The sequence below is a fragment of the Rhea pennata genome, chromosome 7 (genome assembly GCF_028389875.1).
Source record: "Rhea pennata isolate bPtePen1 chromosome 7, bPtePen1.pri, whole genome shotgun sequence".
Lineage (NCBI taxonomy): Eukaryota > Metazoa > Chordata > Aves > Rheiformes > Rheidae > Rhea > Rhea pennata.
The window spans coordinates 14,867,305-14,885,237 of NC_084669.1; the positions used below are offsets into that span (position 1 = coordinate 14,867,305).

A 17,933-nucleotide genomic window follows, 5' to 3' on the forward strand; every position below is an offset into this window, starting at 1 on the left:
AGACACTGAGGTAAGCTTCTTGTGCTTTTTTTGTAATTTGGAAAAAGGAAAGCATAAGTATTGAAGGGCTCATGAAGTGCCAGGGAAAGTAAGGTTCCCTCTTCTGTGGGAATTTTAGGATTTATGGTGATAAAATGTATGCCAATTATTTTAAAAAGCAGCTTGAATGTTATGATTTTTTTTCTTACTGATACCTGTACTTGCATGCCTAAGTAGTTCTATACCCTGTCAGTTTGAGACCTGTTGTAGGACACGTATATACATTTATATACAGTTTAAATGAATACCTGTCTGAAATGGCTTTATTCATACAGCTTTTCTGATGGAGAAAAAATCAAGCTGATGCAGTTGTACTTGCTGCACTCTACTATCCTTAATGCCACAATATTCTATTTAGTGAAGGCACTATATCCGTATTTGCTAGAAGCTATAATTAAGCAATTGCCAGGTCTTGTGTCCCTTTCTGCTCCCTGATAAATAGCTTCATGTTTCCATTACTTCTGCTGGACTCTTTCTGGAGAAGCCCATTGTCTGCATTTTTCTCTAGAGTTATCACTAAATTCTGTATGTGACTTTGCTTCTTGTAACAGTTTGTTCAAAATGTGTCTAGATCTGCTACAAATTTTCTGGGTTCAAATACTAAACTGAAAATCAAAACAAATTTTTGCTCCTTCAAATTGACATTAAATTTCTGGAATTCTTGGCTGGTAGCACTGGGCATGAATTTTATTTAACTCTGTATCAAACAGTAATTTATACACATTGTATATTCAAGTAGATTCAAATGATAGCAAGCCCAGTCATTCTTCATATGCTGTTTAAGAAAATTACACCAAGTGTAACATGGGTTGATGGCATTGCGAATGGTAGTTCTCAGTGCCCCAAAGAATGGGATCCCCCTGTGGTAGCTTTATACAGATCTGTTGTCAGAGATGGTCCCTGTGACGAAGAGCTCACAGTTAAACTAAGACGGTGTGTGGTGGATGTGGTAAGGACAGAGAAGAGTAAAATACGTTATATGACTAAATTTTTTTCTACTCTTTCTCTCTTGGGCTCAAGACAATAAATTACATGAGTGAAAGCTTTTTGGGGGAGGAAAAAAAAAGGGGGAGACTGAAGGATGGGGCAGGATGAAGGGAGGGCTCAAACAAGTAGTACCAGGCAGAGAGATAGTCTTAACCTGTCTCTGCCTGTTTACTGTTTTATGACTTGTGCTTTACTGCTGCTAGTTTTGTGAACTTTCCCTTCACTGGCAGGCCTGAGGTGGGATGCAGAAAGGGACATCAGCTGGGTCTGCTGCTTTCCATCTGACTGGATTTTGTCTCTGCATTCAAGTCCAAGACTCTATCCTCTATCTTCAGACAGAGTGTGTGTGTGCTTGTTTTGAAGGGAGGGGAAAAACATACCCCCCCCACCCCACAAAGTTTCAAACTGCATCAACCTTCTGTGCTACTGTTGGGAGAAGAAAGCTTCATGCAGACCAAGGGCAGAAAGCAGCTTGTTCTTGTGAGATGCCTGCTTTTAACCATTTAAAATCAAGTGTCAAGATAGGGGGACAAAAATCTCGAATTTCCTTTTTGTAGGGACTAGTTTTGTAGCAGATAGCCTGTTTAAACTTGCAGGAGACACTCCACCAAGCAGCAGTAGGTTTCGCTAGGCTTTGTTACACAGCCTTGCCTTGCGTTCCTGGCTCAGCTTTTTCACCCGGGGCTAAGTGGTTTGAAAGGCGGTAGGGTAAAACGCAGGGTGACTGACACGGCCGGATGCCTTCTTAGGAAAGGCGCTGGAAGCCAAGCCCGGAGCCAGGGCAGCAGACTGGGACCGAGAAGGCGGAGAGGCCTGCGGGGGGTGCTGTGACGGCTTCACCTAAGTCCCACCTTTTTCAAGCTTCACAAGCGCGGGCAGCGGGGCCCTGTCGTGGCCCCTCATAGCGCCGCGCTGCGACAGGCGCCGCCCGCCAAGGGGCAGTTAATGGCGTCTGCCGGGGGGGGGGGGGTAGGTCGTCCCTGAGGGGGCACCGAAGGCTGAGGCGAGCGCAGGGGCCGCGGCGGGAGGCAGCGCCGTCCCCTGAGGGGAGGGGGCGACGCCACCGGCGGGGGAGGGGCGGGGCCGCCCTGCGCGCCTCCCGCGCGCGCACCAATCAGCGACCGGGAAGTGGGGCGGGAGGGGGAGCATGAGATCAAGGCGCCAAACCGCCCTTTCTCTGCCGGCAGCTCTGCCAATCGCAGCAGAGCGCCGTCTCCCTTGTCCCGCCCCTGAGGTCAGAGGGCCAATGGGAGGCATTACCTCTACGGCCGCTCAGCCAATCGGCGACGCAGGTGGAAAGCACCCGCCCCCCCGCGCCCGCCCACAGCCCCCGGAGGCGAGGGTCGCGGCGCCGGTGGCCCCTGCCATGGGGGCGGGAGCAGCACCGGGCGGCCTCCCCGTTGTCTCCCGCCTTGTGGGGCTTGCTGGGCACTGCCAGCCATGACGCGGCCGTTCGGCGCGGGCTCGCCGTCGCCGTGCCCGCCCGTCACCACGTCCCGGCGCCATTTTAGGCCGGCGGTCGCGGGTAGAGAGACCGCCCGGGACTGCAGGTAACGGGGCGGCAGAGAGACCAGCGGGGAGACGGAGACGCGAGTGCCGGCGGCGGCTGCGGGGCCGAATGGCGCCCCGCCGGCGGCAGCGCCCGTCTGAGGCGGCGGCGGCTCCCGGCATGCAGTGCGCGGCGGGCGGGGGCGGCTCTCGGCATGCGCTGTGCCCCGCCCCGCCGGAGGGGGGCGCTCGCTCGCGCGGGGGGGGGGGGGGGCAGCTCCCAGCATGCGCCGCGTCGCCGCCCCCTCCGGGGGGCCATGGCCGCCGTCGCCGCGGGCCGCTCGCAGTGTCACCGCCGGCCGCGGCGCGGGGCTTGGGGCGCTTTCCCGGCCCCTGCCCCTCCGGTCGCGCCGCCGCGGCAGCTGAGGGCTCGCTTGTCCCCCGCGTGGGAGCGCGCTGCGTTGGTGCGCGCTGCGTGGCTGGCGGAGCCGGTAGGCCCCGTCTTCTGCCCTTGTTTTCATTTGATGCTGATAGTTCAGAGGCCGCGATGAACGGTGGCCGGTAGCTGGGGAACCTGATAGGCGTACCGAGAAAACGATACCCAGCCGAAGACTGGCCAGCATCTTCGGCATGTTGTTCCAGTTAGGAGTCCTCCCTCGTGCGTGGAAGTCTCACATTTCAGTGTTTGTTGGCAAGTCTGTCTTTAGAGCTCGGCTTCAGCAGTTCAGGTGTAAAGAGAGCTTCAGTTGTCTTTAAGTCTGCTCTTAATCCTGTTCTGGCTGTGGACTGTTAATGATGTTGCAGGAGAAGGTCTCTAATGAAGGCAGTGGTGGTTGGTGGCAGTTTTTAGATGTGATAAATCTGTCGAGCTGTTGCACATCCAAGTTCTACTAAAGACTTGGTAAGATTTTCATAGGCTGCTGAGTTACCTAAGTTCTATTCCTTGAAGTATGAAGGAAGTCTTGAGTTCTTATGTCATAAGCAGCACCTTGTTTTGTTCTGTGTCCACTTTTGTTAGCGCTAACCTTTGGAGGAAAGGGAGGAGTTAAAACTTCAGTTTCTTTTTTGTGTTGCTTCCTGCCTGGGAAACTGAAACTACTACCAAGGCTTTGTTTTTGCTGCCTATCAGTTTTTCAAGACATCTTTCATCTAACGAAAAACTTGTATTCTTTTATATTGTGGTCGTGTGGAAGACAGTTATGAAGTTTTAGGTATGACGTTCTCGTTTGTTTTTTTGTTGTTTCTGTAGTGGTTTCTAAGTGGTTTCATTTTGTCAGAGACTTAGTATTTCTACTTTGTATGACTTTGCTTTTTCTGAGCTATTGATGTTGTTGTTTCCAGCATGGATTTTTTTTTAAAAAAAAGTACACTTTTTTTTTTTTATCCTATCACAGATAGCCATTGATATGGCTGTAAAAAATAATTATTTTTGAAGAGTTTGTTGGGTTTCATCTGCTTAACAAGTGAAAGTGTTTTCTCTTTCCTTCCTTAAAGGTGTTGTGCCCTTAATTCTGAAAGGTGTGCTGCCTGCATCATCATGTGTTTATGGTTTCTTAACTCTTCTTGTCCAGAGGTTTTTTAGTAGTCTCTCTGTTGTCTTACTTAAGATGAGAATTTCACAAAAAAGGTTGAATAATTTTTAGTGATGGTAAGTATGTTTTGCTGAACATATGTATTTTGCTGGAAAGCATAAACCAAAGCTATGCTTTGATGAAAAAGGTATGTTAAACAATTGCACAACATTTCCTTTCATATCATGTAAAAGAATGAGAAACAGAGTATTACTTCACCAGTTTTTCAGCCTTGAAGGGCTGATTTAACTTCTTAGTAAAACATTAATGGAAATATTCATGGAAACAGCCTGTGAACAGGTATGGTCCTGTTCACATGGAAAATTGCATGTTCTTTTCATGTTTTCATACCTGTGAGAAGCAAGTTGGAGAGTGCACTACTTTCTCACGTTCCTTCTTGTACTTTTTTTCATCTTTTGCTTTTATTTGAGGTTTCTAGTACACTTCCTTGTCTGAAATACAGTACAGCACTTGAGAAATTATTGTTCTGTTTTTCTTGGACAGTTCCTATTCCTTGCACTTCCAAAAAGCCAAATGGCTAATACAAAATAGAAAATTTTGATGGTTAAGTACCGTAAAACAAACGGCCTAAGGCAGATCACTTTGCTCTCAAGCTTCTAATGCAAGGAGACCACCCCTCCCCCCCCACACACACACCTTTTGCTAAGATAATGTCTCTGGGCTCTCAGTTGTGTTATACAAGGCTTTATATAAATATGAAACATCTGAGTTCTGTTACAAAGCACTTGTATTTAGAATGAGAAACAATACAGCAGTCAGTGGATGTTGGAGAAAGGTAAGCAGTCATTTGAAATCAGTGGTTGGGGAAAGAAGGAAGAGGACAGCAGAAGACTTTTGTTTTGGTTTAGTCATCAAGATTCAGTGCAGAGAGGGATCTACAAGGTAACTAAAGATAAGATTTGGACTGTAGGTAAGATCCTAATTTGTAAGGAGAAGCACAGCTGCTTTGTTAGGAAAATGAGAGTTCTGGAAATCTGTAATGCAGAAAGGCATTGCCGCAGGATGACTTCCTATCTGCGAGAGCAGCCCCAGGCAAGCGTTGGGAATGTCCTGGGAAGGCCAAGGGGCAGAGAGCACTACCATGAGAAGGGAAGACGAGAGTGCCGGAGCAGAGCACAGTGTAGAACGGAAGGGCAGATCATTCATCAGCACCAGTGACAGTGAATAAGTGCTTTGCAGTTTTTCCTGTTGACTCTTCTGTTGAACAGAAGTTTGTGAACCCTTTTGCGTTGGCATGCTGGAAAAGGTATACGTCAAATCAAGCTGGTGGTGAAAGTAAATTTTTGGCCAGTAGTTTTTCTGCCCTCTTCAGAAGGCCAGAAAGACTCTTGTGTGGTCACATGCTCTGACTACCTGTGGCTTTCTTGAGTTACACTATGCTAAATTGCAGTGCTTGATAGTTGTCTGCTTTCTGTATTTGTGTGTGCTAAAAATGCAGAAATTGTGTTGGGAAATGTGACAGTGAAAGTAAACTGCTTACAGAAAGATTCAAAATGCAAGCTGAGTTTGAAAAAGTGAGCTGTGGGATCTTCTGGCTCCAACTTCAAAGCTAGTTTTTGAGGCTGTGAAGCACAGTCACAAAAATGCTTTAAAATATTGACTTAGAATCAGTAATAAATAGTTTTACCCTTTATAATGACTGTTATGCAGGCTGTAACTGTATAACTTTGTGTTTTGGAAAGCAAACGTTTGTAGTTCTTAAGCGTAGGCCAGTATTTTAATTCTCAAATTGTGCATCATTCAGACATTCTGTCCGTTCTCTGAAATAAAGTTCACAGAGAAACGCCTTGATGTTCTCACATCCCAAGTATTTTTTGATAGGAAACCACCTCTGGTTTGATGTTCTTAATGATCTTGCTGTGTATGTGTAAAATAAGATGGCTGTAGAATGCTGTTTATGTGTTGGAAGCCAGAAGATACCAGTAAGGTGTATTGAAAGAGATTCCCCTGACATGTGTGTTCTGTTTTGGGTGGGCAGGGCCAACAGGAGCGCTTGCTGAGAAGGCTGATAAGGTAGGAATTTGCATCCCAGTCTGTCACTAGCTGTATGAAAAAAGCAAGGAACAATGATGCACGAATTGTTTTGGGCATAAAGAGGAAAGTTACAGGGTTAGTTGAACTTTACGACTTGTAGAGCTGTGTAACTATATTTGATTGCAACTAATAATGCATCGAAGACGGTTTGATCATTGGTGGACGTTGTTGTGGCCATCTCCTTCCACTATAACACCTTCTTTTCAATTTGTAACTTTTAAAAAGTTGTTTATCCTTCCAGAGTCTGTCTTGGGTGAGATTTTAATAGAACTTAGCTGGAAGTGGCTTAACTGGCATTTTTAGAAGATTTATTTGTGCTTTGGAACGAACTTGTTTGATGGATGGATTTGACATGTAATTTGCTATTCCCTGGAAAAAATAACTATGTTTTCTCATCAAGTAAGGCTATTGAGGAAGAACTCTCAGCTGAGTATGCTCTGTGTAGACTTACTGGAAATTAAGTTCTTTAAAGACAGTCAGCATTAAACATGCACATTGCTAGATGTAAGGAGGGTTGTGTTTTTGTTGTTGAAGTTACTAAGGGTATGGATTCAGGTGCTATGGTGAGCTGATTTACTAGATCACAGGTGCTAAAAGAGAGCAGAAGCCAGTTCCCACCACCTTTCTTCTTACCCCCCATTGTGCTTTTTGTGCATTGTGCCCCCCACTGGCATTTCCGTGGACAAATAAAATTTGTTAATCTAACAGAAAAAATAGAAGTTTTGGGGGCAGTGCGTTGAACTAGCAGTTGATTTATTGCATGTAGAATAGATCAGACAGTGTGACTGAAGCCTTAAAAAGAAGAAAATGTTACTGGCCAGAGTGTTGACAGTGGGGATGCAGAGATTGTAAAGGAGGTGTTGGTGAGTTTTCTGGAGTACTGAGTACAGCTGAGGTCAGTCCCATTTAAGAAAGATGAGTTGAGCTTGAAGGATTGTAAATCTTTACTTGGATGATGAAAGCAACTGATTAAGAAAGGAGACTGACGGGTTGGCTTTGGACTTGCAGGATATATCAGAAAATAAACTCCAAAATGGAATAAGAGTTTCTAGCATAATGTTTCCATAGGAATTGCGAGTTAACATTATTCTAGTTTTATTGATGTTTTCTGCATGGGCATTTATGTATTACTATCTTAAGAGATAATACTTACCTTTTTTTCTTCAGAAACCAGTCCATTACAGAGTTCTTCAAACCAGTTCTAAAACAAGGTAAATGTCCATCTTTTTTAAAAGGACATGTTTATATATGAATTTTAATTATATAAAAATGCAGAAGTTTAGTTTAATCTCACTCCAAACTGCAACAGCAGTATAACAGGTACAGCTTACCAAATACGTCAAAATAATTTTAGTATAAATAGTATAAAATTAAGTTACACTAATACAAATGTTTATTTTGTTTAATCTCCTTAAATGGGAGTGGTCATTAGTCAAAACTGTTCTCTCACATGTTTGGACTAGATTGTTTATAACAACTGAAGCTGTGGCATAGCTCATGCAAGTCTTACTTGATGTGAAGTAAGCTGTGTAGTGCTAGTGAATATCAATTAGTGATTAAGTAAGTTCATTTTTGTATTGTGTATATGGGAGAGAAAGAGAGAGGTAAAATATCAAGTAATACAGTCCAATAGGGAAATTATTCTCTTCAGTATTGTGATTGTGAATAATTCATCTCTTCTCTCTTAGACCTTGGCCATAAAGACAGAACTGTGTTGTGCTCACCAGACAGAGGAAATGTAAAAGATGCAGGAGTTGAACTGTCGGCTTTGTGCGTTGAACGATTTGAAAAGAAAATATCCTCTCCAAAGCAAGTTAGAAGAAAAAAGATGCCAGTCCAAACACCAAACACAAGTCCTGGGCTAGAAGCCATTCGAAGAGGAGTTAAGGGAAATAAGGACAATGTAAACCTGTTGGAGAACAGCAAAGCATGCAGAGCATTGAGTTCAGTATATCCTACGGTTGTGATTCAAAAACTCCTCGTAACTGCAGGATCTTCCAGCTGTTTGTTGGCTAAAAAGGATAAAATTGTCAAGCAGGAACAGGGAAGACATGAAAAGTGTCCGAGTGTAACAAGGACACCATTGTCCTGTGGAAATAGTTGGGAACAGAGGACTGACTCTGTGGATCAAGAAGAGACCAGTTCAGACTCTGACAAATGGGTTTTGTCGTTAGAAGCTGATACTCAAAAAACTTGCGCTGGAAATAATGGCAGTGTGAGCAGCACAGCTCTGTGCCAAAACCCAGGGCATTCTGTGAAATTGCCGTACGGTCCAAGTGACCCTCAATATAGGCTATCACTGGAAGCTCTCCGCAGAGAAAGAAAGTGGGAAAAACATAAAAAGAAACAATCTATGCCACCTCCAGTAAAGCCATTCTCAGGAACAAGTTTATCACATCAGGTATGCTTAAAAAGGTCATTGAGGCTTCAAATCTGTGACACTTTTTAAGATAGGATAAAGTTCTTCATGCTGCCTCTTCCAGAGGTAGCAGAAGTTTATGTCCTTTTCTAACTTGTAAGCCGTGCTTGGGTAAGCTGATTAAATATTTTAAACTAAATGAGAAAACCTGGCTTGAAAGCAGTCAATTCAAAATGGGGAAATACTTAGGCTGAGTTAGCTTTACACTAAAGCATCAGTTGCTTTACCACAGTTTGCTTTGTTTCTAGCTTTTTTTTTTTCTAGGAGTCTGTTTGTTTGTTTTTGGTATCTGTCTGTGTAGCTCTTGTAACAACACTTAAATGCCTACAGTAGCTGATCTGTAAGTTAGCTGGCAGGATAATAAATTTAAACAGCTGGAAATCTGTAATCTAGTATCTGTCTCTTCCCATTGAAGAGTCAGACTCTTTTTTGCCCAACCCAGATACCTGTGATCAGGTCCCTCTTTTTGTGAGCCGTGGTGCTTGTGCAACTGAGCAGTGAACCAGCACATGGTTTAGTGTGTGTGTGTGTGTGTGTGTATGTATATATATATATATATATATATATATATATATATATACACAAAATCATTCAGTTAAAATATACCCCCTCCCTCCCTCCCATGATTTAAAGTAATTGCATTTAACAGACTACCCTGCGTGTGTTGAATCCTTTGTGTGTTTTGACAGGCTAAGTTTGATAGTTAATACTTCCTTTGCTTAACAAAGTTTTAAATATAGTTACAAAATCATATCGGCAGTTTTGGTCACTCTGAGATGAGTGGACTTCCTCCTGTTCCCTGTATAAGCTTTCCCGCATCCTCAGCTGGTTCAGCTCTGAATTGTTTCACATACTGAGATAAAAAAGCTCTCTTTCAACTTACGGTTGACTTAGCCCTTCAACCGACTCTGGTTTTATCTGCCAACTTGTGGACTGCACCAAATCTGTCTGTCTTTATTTATTTTTACCAAATAGAAAATATTTGAAAATCTTTTTGTTAAATCTGTTTTTATAGATTGTATTGGGTTGTGATCTTTAAATGGTTTATTTTAAATTAAAAATATCGTGCTTTTAATTTGAAATAGCCTATTTATAAAGAAATAGATAGCTTCTATTTGTCTTAGATAAGTGTTTTTCATCAGTGGAACAAAAATTTGCTGTGTAGCTGTGTCAGGAAGAATTTTCTTCGGAAGGGACTGGGTAAAATGCTTTGATTCCCCTCTCTTGATGATAAGCTTGAGTGCCATGACAGTTCCATCGATGGAAATCGATGCAAGCTTGAAAATGCAATGAAATTTAAGTTGTTACTATGTTGTAGAGGAAATATTTTGTTACAAATAATCATGTTCTTCATAGTGCAGTTTAGGGAACAGCAGTGATACTGTTTTCCTGCCTGACAGTTTTCCATTAGTTAAAGTTGCAGTTAGTAGCAGTTCTGGTTTGTACACTTAAGCCACAATACTTGAATGGAAATGTAAATGGTCCTATTAATTATGTTGTGTTTCATTCTAGGTTGAATTACTTACACTTTCTTTCTTTACCAACCAAGCAAGTGCTTTAAAGAGTAGTTGGTTACTTGCGAGGAAGATGATTGTGTGTGCCTCTAAAAATGTTATGAATGGAACGTAAAGATTGATTAGCTTGTGTCTTCTTAGCACCACCCCACTCCAATATTTCCTTCTCTGTAGTTACCATCTTTTTGTTATCCAAGTTCCTCATATCTCTTTTGAGGAAAACCACCTGGGCCATGTCTCTTGGATAGCTCAGGGAGGCAAGAACGTAATTGCATTAATTATCACTGAAGGTAGAGAGATTTAGAGTCAGAGGCAGATCTAAAGAATAGGTATAAAATCTGTGTTTGGAGCAGTTCTTTTGGTGAGATCTTTGTAGCTGTGTTTTAAGTTTGTCCTGAAATAAAGTATAGTATCATGTTTATGGAGGGGGGAAGGGAGGGAACAGACTGTGCTGAACTCAACACTTGACACAGGACAACATCCTGCTTTAAATGATTAAATTATGCCACTAACATTTTGTCTCCTCTATCTTTATTTTTAGGGAAATGGGTGTCCCTTGAGAAAAAGATCCCATTCTGTTTCATGGGAGACTACCTCAGGTAGAAGCAGTGCTGATAATGTGGAATTAATTAATCGGGTTCTTCATTTAATGTCTTTTATGTTTTGCTACTACACTTGTGTAGCTGAAGCAGCTGAAATCTTTACTTTTGATGTATATTATGAGAGTCATGAGCAAGGAAAATGAAGTTGAAAGTGACCTCATAAAGAGGATTATTTTGGTAATGTGATTCAGGTGACTAGAACAGTTTTCAGGGATCCAACTGTAGTGACAGCAGTTAAAAGTAGTTGTAATTAATTAGCAGAAGTCTGTAGAATTTAATATACTTTTTGGAAATGATCTGATGCAAGTCTGTTTTAAAGAATAAATCCAGTTAAACTATTTCTAAACTATCTCAAAAAAATGAATTGCTCTCTGGTCAGGGTTATTTCTGCTATATGGGCAAGCCTAAAGTAATTTGGGATTTCAGTGAAAAACAAGTGCTAAATAACTTAATGAGAAGTGGCCTTTTCTCTCTCTTTTTGTCTCAAGCCTGTTATAGTTTTGACTGATTTTATAAAATTGGTTTACTGTTTTTAAACACTTCTCTTAGATGACTCATCTCAGTCAAAGCATACTTCAAAACCTGAGGCATCTTCTCCAAATCTAGTGAGACTGTCATCTGAGAAAGCCACCATTATGTGGAAAAGCCAGTCTTTTCCATCACTCTGCCTTAGTTCTAAGATGTCTTCTAGGCCATCCAAACAAAAAGACCTTCCTGGAAAAAGAAAACGCACTGCCATGAACTTGGAAGCAAACAGTTCAAATCAATCTGCGGTAGCAAGTTTGGATGACTCTCTTTTTAGTAGATCATCTGAACAATGCAGAAATAGGAAGTCTGACTTTATGAAAAACAGCCTCTTAAAGTCTCCGTGTAATGGTGTTGTGCAGCTCACAGAGGCTGCTGCTCTACCCAGACATGATTCTACTCTTTTAGAGGAATATCTTGACGCAAGCCATGAAAATGAGAAAAATGATTCCCCCCCTGTAGGTTTGTCATCTTCGTATTCTGCACACAGTCCTAATAAAAATAACCATGTTTCTGTTGTGGATACCAAAGAGAATCAATTGCAGGTGACCCACTCCTGCTTTTTCTTGGAAAAGTCTCTTTCTCAGGAAAAGACTACTGTGTTGCCTTCTCTCCACCACTTAATTCAGACAAACACTGTATTCACAAAAGACATGAAATCTTGTCTCCAGAATGCTGACTTATCTCAGGTATTGAATGCTATGAAACAGCAAGATGGAAAAAGACTAGAAAGACCTACACTTTGTGAAGCTGATAGTACTGAACCTGGCAACAGTTTACCAAAACCTAAAGGAAAAACATTAGAAAGTAGTTCCAATTTGCATTCAGTGGACAGTTTTGGGAAACTTGCACTCTCAGAAGAGGTTGCTAAAATTGCTCCCTGTTCATTACCTTTTAAAGAAGGATGTGTAGGAAGCAACCAAATGTCTTCGCAGCTCTCAGGAGAGTTGAAAGTTGAAAAAACCTGTATAGCAACATCTAAGCTGAACAGCAAATCAAAGAGCAGCATTGACAGTGAAGATGAGAATTTGGACTGCGATCTAGATGATGATGATGAAGAAGAAGAAATATTCTTGCCATTACAAGAAATTCTGTCGTCAAGTCCCCAGCCAGAGATGGGAACCGTGGAAGGAGACTGTCTTGAGAATCTTTCGCAGGACACCATGAGTCCATCACCAAAGCTTCCTGTAAGTGGCAAAAAAAAAAAAAAAAAAAGCCTCACATCAGCTTTGTTATGCTGTGGTTTGGTGGCTTGCTTTTTTACTTTTTGGTATGATTATATGTGTGTTTGTATATTTTGTATATTTTAAATGCGTGAAAGCTCAGGAGTATTTGCCTTCAAAACTGCTTACCAGCTTAATTGCCTATAGTGTACAGTGGAATATAGTCAGCAAAAAAGTGCTTGTTATTACACTTATCCTTGGAATGGCTGAATGATTCATACGATCAGATTATGGTTGCTGAATTCCTTTTGGTGGTTTTCAGAAGTTTTTCATTTTTGTTTTCCCCCTAAAGAAAAAGGGGAGAGATTATATTGAGATGATGTATGGGATTTAATGTTTTCATCTTTCTGATCAGGCAAGATTTTTGACTTGAACTGATTTATCCTTGTCAATGATTTGTGCTTCTCAAAAATCTGAGTTCTTGATTGCTAAGAATGGTATTTTCTTTGAGGTCCAACTATTGGAGTTTGAATTTCATGGTGTTTCAAACAGTTGAATACCTTCTGTTCACAAGTGATGGATGGAAGAAGTATTTGAATTTCGATTTACAGGATATTATGGTGATGAATTAATCTGTATTTTTAAAAGCTAGCTATTTGTTCAAGAACAGCATGGCAGATAGGTTGCTATTTTAAAGTTTTATGGTAAATTAATGGTTTAATATTTTCATTTGGAAAGTGCTATATTAGAACTTAATGTAGCACTCCTAACAAAGCTGATACAGTTTGGAAGTGAATGCATTTGAATAAAATCTTTCAAAGTAAAAAATAAAGCTGCGGTTCACAGAATAACTGTATAAATATTCTTTCCTTTCCCGTCTCCCATTTCTAAATCCTCGATGTTTATTATGTTGACCTTTTTTTTTTTTAATATCTCCATAGGCAGATGTTGAACAGCTGTAATTATTTTATCTGACCTCACCATTAGTTATGCAAGCACGTTATAGGTGGAAATTTTTGTGGTCATGTCTGTATTTCCCAATCTGAACTAGTATGGCTACATAATTAGTGGTTAAGACTGATAAACAGACACAGCCTAGATGTAGCCTAGGGGCATATATGGGACCACAAACATTTGACTTACCCTGTTTCTGTGTAATTATGGCCAAAAAAGGCAAAGAGTTTAAAAACTTTCCCAAAATTTCCGTGACCATGACTTTTGCCTGTACTGTCATTCCCCTCTTCTTTTATAAGAATGAGCATATGTGCAAATTGGAGCAAACTCTGATTCTTTAGTTGTTCAAAAGTCATTTTAGGCATATTAACCATGTTTAAAAAAAAGGGGGGGGGGCTTCAATTTTCTCCACAAAAAGTTGGTCTTTCAGCACATGAAGTTGAGTGTGGGGCCTGTCGCCTTACAAAAAGACTGAAAGATGTGTTTACATCTTGTGAATTTTGTCCCTGTTTAAGTCAGAGAGTAACGCTTTTGGGCATTTTGTGACATTTGAAAAATGTCTCTATATACCAAAAATTAATGCTGTGTCAACTGTTCTTTTATTAGCAGGTTAGCAGGTGGACACTAACTTCCTAAATTAACTTCTATTTCTTCTGGGTAATAGAAAGTCCCCGTAGGAGTGTGTGCTCATATTTAATTGTATTCTCCTTCAGTAAGGAAGCTCACAAAAGAAAATTTATCCCTAGGTGAGGGTTTCTAGTTAAAGAAGATGGTGTTGGAAGGTCACTGTCCAAAGAATTGAAATCTGGCTATGAAAGGTTGCAAGTCTGTTTTATTTGCTATTGGATGAATAAAATTCTGGCTACTGAAAATCAAGCTAATTGTGCTAGCAGTTTAAAAAGTCTTAACTATGTTTACTAGCTTTCTAACTTGGTGCTGTATTAGGATTTTGGTGAAAAGCTTTGTTTTGTCTGATTTTTGAGGTGATTTGGTAAGCATTGTAGTGTTCGCTCCTTAGCGAGTGGTGAAACTACTAAAGATGTACTGAATTATTTTGAGAGTTTCCTGTCCCATGTACAAGAATGAGGATTTCTAGGGTCTAAGTGGATTAAAAATAGCAAAGCTGTGATGTAAAAGAAAACTTCTGATGCTGTAAATCTCCAGCTAACCTAATAAATAGCATTAGCAGGCAGAGAAGCTGTGGTTTGCTTTGCTATTCAGATCCAGTCTGAAGCACAGTGGAGCCCTGGTCTTTGGGTGATGTTTGCAGTGTTGCAGAGCTAGAAAGAGCAAATAATTTCCAAAGGTCCAAGTACAGCTTTTAAAAGTGGCTTTCCAGCTTATGGTGAGGATTTAAAAGTATTTAGGCAATTGATTTCTAAATGTAATTGCTGAGAGAGGTTTGACCATTATATAATTCTCAAGTGACTGAAATCTAAACTGTGAATCATCCCGTTTTTCAGGATCTCCTTTGCATTTTTACCCACAGGCAAAATACCACTAAAATAGAAAGGGGTTAATAGATTAACATGTTTATTGCGTAGTAGTGATGCAACTGATGGCTTTTCATGTATGTTATTTTTACATATCTCATTTCATTGACAGCTTTCTAAGCCTCCTGTTGTTAGCCAAGTGTCATATGTGAACAGCTTAGAGCATCTCTTGAAGGAGAAAGAAGAATCTAAAAGGTTAGTTTTTTAAAGATGCTTTTTAAAAAAAATAGATGGAGTTGTGGAAGCTTTGGTGTACTTCGTCTTCCCCGAACTGGCTGTAGTTTGGATAGCAGCAAGCTGAGGTTTGCTTGCCAATGCCACTAACATACCTCTGGCTGTATCTACAAGGACTTTTTAAGTGTAAAAGCTGATTGATATTCTCCCAGTAAACAATACTGAGTGACTTGTGATACATCAGTCTGCCCCGTTAAGAACTAGACTGAATTTACTGATGCTTTTGTTGTAGGTCACTGAGCCAGCTAACAGCTGACAGGCATGAAATAAAATTATTTGCATAGACAGACTATACTGGTTTCTTCAAAGCTTTTCGTAGCTCATTTTTAGTTTCCAAACTTGTTTAGACTTTGTCAGTATCTGAATAGTTAAACAGTGTAGTGGATAGAGCTAATTGGGTTTCTTGCAAGAGATCTTTCTAGTAGGAGACCTAATGTGGTATATGTACTCATGTCAATTGGTGATGAGTGTATATGCTATTGACTTCTGTTGAATCTGAGCCTGTGACTATGGACTGACTGACTGTGGAGCAGCAAATGCTCATTCATAAAATTGATTGTATTTTTTCAACTTCACATTAGTATTTTATTTGTAAATAAGAAATCCATCCAGAAGACTGAAAGTTAGATGCAGTTACAAAAGTATTTGTCAGAAGCTGGTTGAATTATTTGTCTCTGACAAACTAGAGATTGAATGTGCTGTTAGAAATTCTTTAGGCATTGGGAACTGTCCACTTAGTATCTTGGAATAACAAACTACTTGATTTTTTCCACGGTTGCAATGTGTCTTGCATGTTTTTGCTGTGTGTGGTTGGCTACTGACTCCTGGATTCACATTCAGAACTTTGAATTTTATTTTCTTCTATTGTAGATACCCACCGGTAATGATATGTTCTGCTATTACTCTTACTGCAGGGTAGATGAACTAGAAAAGCGGTTACAGGAAGACATACAGGGAACAGAAACAAATTCTTCAGATGGAGAAGATGAGGAGGATGCCAGTGCTGATGGAGATCTCTCAGAAGAACATAGGTCCTTCCTACTCTGAAACCACTTAAATCTAGTTCTTTGCTTTCTTTTTAGCCTTTTTTCCCAATCTTTTTCTTATTCTATCTGTTGTTGTTAGTGCATCTAATGTGAACCATTTTTATCATCTTCTCTTTTTCTTACATTCCAGTGTATTTTCTTGGCAGTTAAAGTTGAATTAGATTAAAATACAGTTAACAGATTTGACATGTTGAAACATCATTGAAGATAACTGTCTCAAACAGCAAATAAGCCTCTCATAATTTAAATTCATAAAAGCAATTTTGAACATTACAGGGCATTTATACAGAGATTTTCAATAACGGCTCATGCCATACCTGACTACCACCCTGGAGAAGATATATTTGACTTAGCAACATCTGGAAAAATCTTCAATCAGAACAACCTTGACTTGAGGAACTTTTATTTCATACCTCAAAATCCTATAGAAAAACTCCTCCTTAGGTAAGAATGTCCTTTTTCACACTGCTGTGTTTATTCACTGTTAGAGTTAGCAGTTTTTAAGACGAAATCATGCCTTTGCGTGGAAATGAGCTTTGTCTTAATGCGTAGGCAAAATGGAATCCCTGTTCCAGGAATTCTCTCCAGGTTAGGTTTACAGAACAGTGAATTTTTACTCAAAACATCCTTCTTTCCTCCTCAAAAATTCTTGAGAAAACACCTTTGGTTTTAAATGAAGACACAGAACTGAAATATTAAAATGAACAAAAGCTTAACTATCCCAAGTTGGGAAGAAAACCTCTGTTGTGGCTTTATTTGTGACTTGGCTCCTGTTGCATTATGTCTGAAAGCTGAAAGACTTCTGCATGTCTTTGTCCTGTAAAGGCCTGGGACTTAGGAGTCCACCTAATGAGGATTGCAGAAAGTCACAATTTCTAACATTTGCTAGATTCAGTCACTGAAGTAAAAACTGTGTGCGTGGATATACACAATGAAGGTAGTAGGGGATTTGTATTGTGTGTTTGTGAGGCTATCGGGCTACAAATAGTAGGCCAAATTCTTGCCTAATATCACAAATGAAGAATTCCATTAACTTTAGTGGAGTTTTATTCCAAACTGGCATCAGTGGATCTGAGAGAATTGGTGTAATCTTAAAGGATTCTGTATGCACATGTGTACGTGCTGTTGTGCCTGTGAAGGGGAAGAGTGGTTTCTCCTTGTACGTAGAGGAAGAGTTTGTGATTTACTCCTTTACCCTCAGGCCTCCTTATTGGTATGATTTGGCGATCGCAAGGATGTAAGCTTCAACAAGTATCTTGTAAATCAGTGGCTAGAGGAAGGAGTACCAAATGAGTTGCCTCTTGCAAAAGGCAATTATGATTTAATTGCTTATGCATTTTGAAGCCAGCCAGCTGCCCAGTTGGCACATACTGGCTGTCCAGTTTTGACACGTCCTGGAAGCCACTGAATCAAGTGCCATTTGCTCAGTCAAACAGATGGATGAAGTTAGGTCTCTGTTTTGATAGATACTGAGGACAGAGGTGAATGAAGCAGGATATGTGGGAAGTTGTGTTTCATTAGTTCAGTTGCTTATGGCACAACATTCTAATGGAAACTGAAACTAAAAGAATTTAGTACAAGAAAATGTAAATGTTCTGCTCTTCTATTGCTTTTTTCACCTCATAGATTTATACAGCAGAACTAGACTGAACCTTTTAAATTGTTTTGTGTTGTGTCCAGATTCCTTATTTAGAGATTATTTAAAAATTTCCCACAAGGTTCTCTTTTTCTAAATGGGTTGGTAAAGGTCACTGAATAGCAAATAAGTTTATTCACTGGTCTGAGCATACTAATCCACAGGCAAAATGATTCATGCTACAGTAGTATAAATCAATTTTTTGAA

The 17,933-nt window shown here is 40.5% G+C and overlaps 1 protein-coding gene across 1 annotated transcript in view; it reads left to right on the plus strand.

The window, feature by feature from the left end:
• Positions 1–2,385: 2,385 nt before the first annotated feature.
• SLF2 (SMC5-SMC6 complex localization factor 2) overlaps positions 2,386–17,933 on the plus strand; it is a 29,967-nt gene continuing 14,419 nt past the window's right edge. The window contains exons 1-8 of the mRNA XM_062580337.1: positions 2,386–2,576; positions 7,308–7,351; positions 7,829–8,541; positions 10,615–10,672; positions 11,225–12,387; positions 14,923–15,005; positions 15,959–16,075; positions 16,367–16,534. Of these exons, the coding sequence (XP_062436321.1) occupies positions 2,467–2,576; positions 7,308–7,351; positions 7,829–8,541; positions 10,615–10,672; positions 11,225–12,387; positions 14,923–15,005; positions 15,959–16,075; positions 16,367–16,534 (2,456 nt within the window). The 5' untranslated portion in view covers positions 2,386–2,466. The remainder of the gene's footprint in view (positions 2,577–7,307; positions 7,352–7,828; positions 8,542–10,614; positions 10,673–11,224; positions 12,388–14,922; positions 15,006–15,958; positions 16,076–16,366; positions 16,535–17,933) is intronic.